This window comes from Calidris pugnax, unplaced genomic scaffold (genome assembly GCF_001431845.1).
Source record: "Calidris pugnax isolate Ruff unplaced genomic scaffold, ASM143184v1 scaffold97, whole genome shotgun sequence".
Classification (NCBI taxonomy): Eukaryota; Metazoa; Chordata; class Aves; order Charadriiformes; family Scolopacidae; genus Calidris; species Calidris pugnax.
Genome location: NW_015090837.1, coordinates 507,212 through 515,507, shown reverse-complemented (window position 1 = coordinate 515,507; position 8,296 = coordinate 507,212). Strand labels below are relative to the sequence as shown.

At 56.6% G+C, this 8,296-nt stretch overlaps 1 protein-coding gene across 1 annotated transcript; it reads right to left on the bottom strand.

Annotated features, from left to right (window-relative positions):
- Window positions 1-1,572: 1,572 nt before the first annotated feature.
- Window positions 1,573-3,244, bottom strand: LOC106887818 (protein TsetseEP-like). Its single transcript, XM_014941562.1, has 6 exons — window positions 3,149-3,244; window positions 2,973-3,029; window positions 2,212-2,805; window positions 1,958-2,052; window positions 1,774-1,848; window positions 1,573-1,654 (listed from the first exon to the last, which is right to left on the bottom strand). Exons 1-6 carry the CDS (start codon window positions 3,218-3,220, stop codon window positions 1,573-1,575), a joined length of 975 nt encoding a protein of 324 aa, XP_014797048.1. The 5' UTR covers window positions 3,221-3,244.
- Window positions 3,245-8,296: the final 5,052 nt, after the last annotated feature.

The following is an 8,296-nucleotide window of genomic DNA, read 5'->3' as shown; positions in this document are numbered from 1 at the left end:
CACTTGGAGCGAGGGGGCTGGCAGCAAAAGCAGAGAAACCCAGCCCAAAACCGTCTCTCCAGGCTGCAAGAGACCTCCCTCACCCCCTGCCTTGCCCCACGCCGTCCCAGGCACCCCGAAAATCCCATTTCCCAGCAGGGAGAAGCGAGGCAAGGGGAGACAGTCTATAAGTCAGCCCTTGATGCAGACCACTGACCACCAGCTGCCCTGAGAGCTCAGACAAGAAAAACTAGGAGGGGGGAGAGCAACTGCTACCCCCTTTCTCCCTGCCAGCATCACCCACCCCAGCAGCAGAGATTTGGCCTCCAGCAGGGCTGGGAAAGAGGCAGGGGCCAGACCCAGAGCCCCACAGGAGGAGGAGGAGGATGCTGTCTGGCTCCAGGGATGGGAGATGAAGTAAATTTGTTACCTGGGGACGTTCAAAACGCTGGAAACACCTTGGCTTCTTGGTGGTCACAGCCCAGGTCTTCCTCTTGGCTCCTGTACCCCCAAAGAAAGCCCCAAACACCCCCGGGAAGTCCTGGGTCTCCCCATTTGGTGCTTAAAATCCCCACTGAGGGACACCTGTGTGACACCACCCCAGCCCCATCAGCACAGCTGGGCCCCCCACCTGCACCAGTGGTACTGGGAGTACTGGGGGTCCCAGCATCACCCCAGTGAGCATCCCTCACCCCTGTGACCCCCTGCCCCTCCAGCCCATCACCCGCAGACCCCTTGATGAGCTCCTGCAGCACCATTTAACCACGCAAACACCTCGGTCACAGCCCAACAACCTCTGTATTTGTCCCTCATTTTCCTCTAAAGCAGGGTGAATCCGTTTCATCCCATCACACAGCATCCAGCCCGGGGGGGGCTGGCTCCCCACTTCACCCCTCTGCCTTCCTTCTTGCAGGGTTTCATCAGGCACGGAGCAAAGCTGGGTTGGGGCATCTTGGACCCCCCCCCCAGCACCCTCTGGTCCTCCACAGCCCATTTTGGGGAGAAGCGCATGGAAAACAGGCAAGGGATGTGTGGGTGGCCTTCTTCTGTATCCCTGCCCACCGAGGAGGGGGGCTTGACTGGGAAGCCCCAGAGGTGGTACCCAAGGATGCTGCACCACCCCAATGGTGGCGCACACAACCACATGTTGGGGGGCCCTTCAGATGCACCCAAAGACCCTGCATCTCCAACACAGCGAGGAGGGGGACAGGGCAGGACACCTCCCCAGGGAGCAGCCAGCCCCTCAATGCCATCGTTTCGGGGACGCTGGGGGGGACTCAATGGGGATCCCAGCACCGGGGGGTACCACCAGCACGGCACCACACGCTGGATGAGGGACATCCTCTGATGTTGTACACAGACTTTATTAGTGGAGGAGCTGCCTCCGGATGAATCGACGCCAAAAAGGTGGAAAAAGCTTCAAAGGCAGCCGGCAAAGGGGGGTGGAGAGCGGGTCCGCCTGGATGAAAGAGAGGGGAGAGACAAGAAAGGGAAGATGCAGCAGAGGATGGGGCAGGATCCCTGCTCTCGGGGCAGATGGTGAGGGACCCGGCTCCCTGCCCAGCCTTGTCCCCGTGGGACCTCTCTTACCTCCTAAGTGTCCCTCTGCAGCGAGGCAGGGATGTCGACGTCTTCCTTGTTGTCCATCTCGGCTTGGTGCATCAGCTGGGACATGCTGCAGCCAGCCAAGGTTAGGGGGGGCTGCCTGGGAGCCCCTGGGGCAAGAGGAGCCCCAAGGAACATGGCAGCCCCCCCAAAGTCTATGCTGAGGCCGGGGTAGGGGGGCATGCTCACCAGTTTTGCAATTGCTCCAGCCCTTCCTGCGCTGCCTTGTCCGTCGGCATGGTCACCATACGGACCCGGGTTTGGCTGCAAGAACCCCCCCCAGGTCCCCTCTCAGGAGCTGCCTCCGCCACCACCCAGGTCCCCAGGTGGTGGCACGTCCCACCTCGTCCCTGTAGGCACCATGGGGCTTTACCTCTGCTTCAAGATCTTGATGGTGGTGGTGCTCTCCAGGTAGGGCTGGCTGACCGACCGATGCAGGGATTGCCCAGAGAGAGACATGTTATCCTGCTAAAAGCAGAGAGGGACGAGGTGTTCGGGGCATGGTCATGGCATGTACCCAGGGTGGCTGAAGCTCTGTACCTCCGAGGGAAGATTTCTCATCCCCCAAGACCTCCTCCAGCCCCACCGTCTCCCAGATGCACCTTGCTGGAGCTCCCAGATGCTCACCTCGCGTGTCCCAACCCGTGGCTCTGGCTTGGTCCCATGTATCTCAGCCTGTGGCTCTGGCTTGGTCCCGTGCATCTCAGCCTGTGGCTCTGGCTTGGTCCCATGTATCTCAGCCTGTGGCTCTGGCTTGGTCCCATGTATCTCAGCCTGTGGCTCTGGCTCGGTCCTGTGCATCTCAGCCTGTGGCTCTGGCTCGGTCCCGTGCATCTCAGCCTGTGGCTCTGGCTCGGTCCTGTGCATCTCAACCTGTGGCTCTGGCTCGCTCCTCTGCACCTCAACCTGTGGCTCTGGCTCGCTCCTCTGCACCTCAACCTGTGGCTCTGGCTCGCTCCTCTGCATCTCAACCTGTGGCTCTGGCTCGCTCCTATGCATCTCAACCTGTGGCTCCAGCTTGGTCTCAAGCATCCCAACCTGTGGCTCCGGCTCGGTCTCAAGCATCCCAACCTGTGGCTCCGGCTCGCTCCCAAGCATCCCAACCTGTGGCTCCGGGTCGCTCGTGGCCATGCACGCCGGAGGGGCCGACACCGACCCTGCCCGCTGTGCCACCGGGCAATCCGTCATCCACCTGAAGAGCCTGCAGGTCCTGTCTTGGAGCTGCAAAACCAGCCAAAGCCACCGTCAACCGCAGGGCACCCTGCCAGGCCCCCCCCCCCCCCCGCCTCCCCAACCAGGCATGAAACCCTGGGAAGGAAACTCCCTGGATTTAAATCCCGGGCTCCCCTGGGTTGGTTGGCATCAGCCTTCGCCCACCTCAACCTCACCTTGTGGCACCACTGCTCCATCAGCGAGACCTTTTCCACCCCGTCCGCAGCGCTATCCTGGAAGAGAGGTGGCTGCTGAGCCCCTCCTTGTCCCCAGTGGTGCTCGGGGATGGGGGAAAACCACCGCAAAGCCCCCAGTGCCACCAGCAAAGCCCCTTCCCCACCCCAACGCTTACTGGGTCCCCGGCAGAGCAGCCACCAATTTCTTTCCGTGCCAGGAGGTACACCAGCCATGTGGAAATGATCATCCTGGGTGCCCTGCCGGCAGCACCACCGGTGTCCCCAAGCATTATTGGGTTGGAGATGGAACCAGGCAGCCGTGTCCCCAAGCAACGGTGACAACGGAGGGCCGGGGAGAGCAAAGCCCAAGGGAGCAAAGCCCAATTCAGGGAACCTGTAGGAGCACCCAAATATAAGGCTGATTAGGGACCTGGAGTATCTCCCTTACGAGGAGAGGCTGAGGGACTTGGGTCTTCTTAGTCTGGAGAAGAGAAGGCTGAGGGGGGATCTGATCAACACCTATAAATACTTCAAGGGTGGGTGTCAGGAGGATGGGGCCAGGCTTTTTTTGATGGTGCCCAGGGATAGGACCAGAGGTAACGGGCACAAACTTGAATAGAAGAAGTTCCACCTAAAGATGAGGAGGAACTTCTTTGCTGTGAGGGTGGCAGAGCCCTGGCAGAGGCTGCCCAGGGAGGTGGTGGAGTCTCCTTCTCTGGAGACATTCAAACCCCACCTGGACACGATCTTGTGGGACCTGCTCTGGGTGGACATGTTCTGGCAGTGGGGTTGGACTAGATGATCTCCAGAGGTCCCTTCCAACACCATGTGATTCTGTGGGGCGCAGGGTGCAGCTTGCACAGGCTTTTCTGTAATCCCCCCCCCCCCGCCATGACCGTGGCTGAATGGGACAGCAAGAAGTGCTGCTGAAGGCTGGAGAGACCCAGCAAGAAGCCCCATGTGGCTACGTAGCTCATGGAAGCCCACCAGGAGGACGCACCTTGGGGCATCCCGAGGCACAGGGGGGCACCCCACATACCCCCCATCGGATGCTCAGGGCAAAGAAAAGCCCAGCATCCTCCCACATCCCAAGGGAGAAACATCCTCTCCACAAGCATCCCTGGGGGCAGCCCACCTCCTCCCCACAGCACCCCCCCCAATTCCAAATCAATGACATCGACAAAAGTCCTTTTTTTTTTTTATTATTATATATATTTTTTTTTAGCAAATGTTTATTTATATCAAAATACAAAACATTTCTGAAGCAGGGTAATGTTACATGAGGAGCAAGTTAGTCGATTCCAAAACCCATCGTTCTCCTACAGCATGGCTAGTTGTACGTAACATTGCAACACTGCCAAGAATTTCTTATAGTGGGTACATTAAAATAAAATAAAAAACCCAAAAAACAACCAAAAAACCAAAAAAAAAGTCAATCTATGAACATGCAATGTTATAAATCGTTAAGTACTCAGCAGGCCTTAAAATCCCAACAGGCAGAGACCGAGGGACTGGCTCCTCCCAAGTAAGGCAGGGCTTCAAACTCTCATTTCTTCCAATTTTTGTTGGCTTATTAGTAATTTCCTCATTCACTGACAACAGTCCAAGAGCCAAAGGGGACCCAACTTTTCTTGGCGGAGTGGGATTATTGCTTAGAGCTGTCAAAGCAGACCCAGCTCCCGGGCGTCCCCGGGGAGGGACATGGCTCGCGGGGTGAGAGCCAGGAGAGGTCTTCCCTTGGCCAAGGGCTGGAAGATGTAGAACACCCCCCCGGGATGAGGTGAGGGGCTGAGTGGGCTCAGCGGGTGGTTATCCCCTTAGAGATGAGCTCTGAGTTTGCCCATTTTGGGGGGGTGGGCCAGGAGGTCTCTGTTACCTGCCCAGGGCAGGCTAGCACCCAGTCGGAAGGAGAGTTTGGGGGTGAGGGACACCCCATTTGTTGCCCCCTCATCACACGCCTTGGATTTGAGGGAAGGGGAGGGGGGAGAGTGATGCTGAAATTTGGTTTCCCCTCCCCCTGGGAGCCCGGCCATTCCCGGGAATGCCGAGGATGCCGCCTCCGGTCCCTCCTGCTGGCATTTTACCGGCTTTTCCGAGCACCACGGAGGCCGAGAGCAACGATACAGATACAGAGATTATATAGAGCGCGGAATAAGTTTCGTGTAAGGCTTTGGTACAGCACCATCATGTCAAATTTATTTGTAAATCGTTTACAGAAAAAAAAAAAAAAAAGCTTACTGAAAAAATAGTGTTTCGTTTCTCTTTTTTTATTATTATTTTTTATCTATTTATTTTCTTCTCATGAGGAACATACCTGAAGTTCGAAAATTAACCCTCTAGTTGCCATCTGGGTTCCCCTCCCTCATCAAAATGCTATTTTTTTTTTTGCTGTGTGCAATTTGAAAATAAACCAAGCGACTCGAAGCCAAGTCCCACCCAACCTGGCCCACGGCCCGCCCGGCTCGCCGTGCACACACGTCAGTAAAATCAACACCACAGAGATTCGGCAGCTGATCGCTACTCACTTTTTTAGTAAAAATTAAAAAAAAAAAATACTAAAAAAAAAAAACCAACCAGAAAACCCAAAAGAAAGAAGAAGAATTAAAAAAAAAAAAAAAAGTCACAACAACAAACATTATGGAACCAGCGGTACCTAAAGTTTCCTTTATTGTTATTTGTTATTAAAAAAAAGTCAGTTCCACTGGTTACCATTGAAACAGCACCAAAGAGCACCCTAACGTGTGTTATACATTGTAATACTCGACATTCAAGAAATGGAAACGAGGTTGGATGGTCTAGTCTTTATATCCATAGGCAAGGAATTCTTCTTAAAAAAAAAAAAAAGAGGAAAAAGTTGTCCCACGCAACCAGAGACCTGTTGGGTCCAGAAGAAAATCCTGCCTTAGGGGAAAACACTACGGAGTTAGGAGGGAATTAAATCAAGAGCTACCTACGGAGGTCTACGAGGGTTCAGAGACTCTACAAACCTATCAAAGGGGATTAAAAAGCCTGGGCTCCCCTGGGAGAGCTGGGGATGCTCCCCCGAGGGATCCAGGGATGCTTCCCACGACAGGGATGCTCCCCCAAAGGATCCAGGGATGCTTCCCACGAGGGATCAAGGATGCTCTCCTCGAGGGATCCAGGGATGCTCCCCTGAGGCATCAAGGATGCTCTCCTCGAGGGATCCAGGGATGCTCCCCTGAGGCATCAAGGATGCTCTCCTCGAGGGATCCAGGGATGCTCCCCTGAGGCATCAAGGATGCTCTCCTCGAGGGATCCAGGGATGCTCCCCTGGGAGAGCTGGGGATGCTTCCCAAAGGATCCAGGGATGCTCCCATGAGGGACCAAGGATGCTCTCCTCGAGGGTTCAAGGGATGCTCCCCTGGGAGAGCTGGGGATGCTTCCCAAGGGATCCAGGGATGCTCCCCTGGGAGAGCTGGGGATGCTTCCCAAGGGATCCAGGGATGCTCCCCTGAGGCATCAAGGATGCTCTCCTCAAGGGATCCAGGGATGCTCCCCTGGGAGAGCTGGGGGATGCTCCCCTGAGGCATCAAGGATGCTCCCCTGGGAGAGCTGGGGATGCTCCCCTGAGGCATCAAGGATGCTCTCCTGGGAGAGCTGGGGATGCTTCCCAAAGGCTCCAGGGATGCTCCCCCGGGAAGCTGGCGCGCAGATGAGATCTCCCAACGCCCTAAGGATGGCTCAAGAAACCTATGGCAACGTCGGCGTTCCCAGGAGGATTTCTACAGCGCTTTCCCCACGAGGAAAACGCCAAGGGACCAGAGTCCACACAGCCCTGCGGAAGGTCCCAGCATCCTCCTGGGAGAGCTGGGGATGCTTCCCAAAGGCTCCAGGGATGCTCCCCCGGGAAGCTGGCGCGCAGATGAGATCTCCCAACGCCCTAAGGATGGCTCAAGAAACCTATGGCAACGTCGGCGTTCCCAGGAGGATTTCTACAGCGCTTTTCCATGAGGAAAACGCCAAGGGAGGGACTGCCCTGGGAGAGCTGGGGATGCTTCCCAAAGGATCCAGGGATGCTCCCATGAGGGACCAAGGATGCTCTCCTCGAGGGTTCAAGGGATGCTCCCCTGGGAGAGCTGGGGATGCTTCCCAAGGGATCCAGGGATGCTCCCCTGGGAGAGCTGGGGATGCTTCCCAAGGGATCCAGGGATGCTCCCCTGAGGCATCAAGGATGCTCTCCTCAAGGGATCCAGGGATGCTCCCCTGGGAGAGCTGGGGGATGCTCCCCTGAGGCATCAAGGATGCTCCCCTGGGAGAGCTGGGGATGCTCCCCTGAGGCATCAGGGATGCTCCCCTGGGAGAGCTGGGGATGCTTCCCAAAGGCTCCAGGGATGCTCCCCCGGGAAGCTGGCGCGCAGATGAGATCTCCCAACGCCCTAAGGATGGCTCAAGAAACCTATGGCAACGTCGGCGTTCCCAGGAGGATTTCTACAGCGCTTTTCCATGAGGAAAACGCCAAGGGAGGGACTGGAGTCCACACAGCCCTGCGGAAGGTCCCAGCATCCCCACCCTCACAGGGCCACGGGAGCATCCTTTGCCTGCTCTCCGCGGGCCCAAATAAAGAGAAGTTTGGCCTTAAAGTGCATGTGGGAGGGCAGGGAGCGGGTGCCAGCATCTCCCACCCAGCCAAAACCTCCCCGAGCGGAGACGTTCCCAACAGCCCAGCAGGGAAAAGCCTGGGAGCAGGGGCAGGAAGCAATTCCCCCCCCCTCCCAAAAAAAAAGCAAGCTCCCTCCAGATGTGCACGCAGCAGATGGAGCAAGTGGGGGTTGCGTGTACAAATTAAAAAGAAATAAAAACCAAAGGGAAGCAGGACGATGCTGTCGGCGCAGCCACCCCCCCCCCAGGTTGAAGGGGGGGGGGAAAGTGGCTCTTTATGTGTCTGTTTGGCATCCAGAGGGTTAACGGTACTGTGGAAAGTGTGCTTTGTAAACATTTCTAGGTTCTTTTTTTTTTTTTTCCTGTTTTTTTTTCTGTAAGTGATTCCAGGGGAGATGGGGAAAGGAGAAAGCTGCCCCCCACCCCAGCCCACCCCCAGTTATACCCCAAAGCCCCATCAGCTGGGGCAGGAGGGGGGGGCAACACAGCCTCCCCCCAGCCCAGACACACACCGGAGAGAAATCTCCTCACTTCCTTTTTTTCTTTCTTTTCCGGGGCTGAGGGCACACAGGGATTGCTGGAATGCCTAACAAGAAGTGTGGCCAGCAGTTCGAGGGAGGTGATTCTGCCCCTCTACTCCACCCTGGTGAGACCCCTCCTGGAGTAACTGTGTCCAGCTCTGGGGCCCCCAATACGAGGAGGCC

What these genes read in the sequence shown, in the direction of transcription:
- LOC106887818 (XM_014941562.1), bottom strand. Translation starts at nt 3,220, where the DNA reads ATGATCATTTCCACATGGCTGGTGTACCTCCTGGCACGGAAAGAAATT. An exon ending in GCTGCTCTGCCGGGGACCCA is followed by an intron (nt 3,030 to 3,148) that starts GTAAGCGTTGGG and finishes CCTCTCTTCCAG; the next exon opens with GATAGCGCTGCGGACGGGGT. An exon ending in ATCAAGATCTTGAAGCAGAG is followed by an intron (nt 1,849 to 1,957) that starts GTAAAGCCCCAT and finishes GGGTTCTTGCAG; the next exon opens with CCAAACCCGGGTCCGTATGG.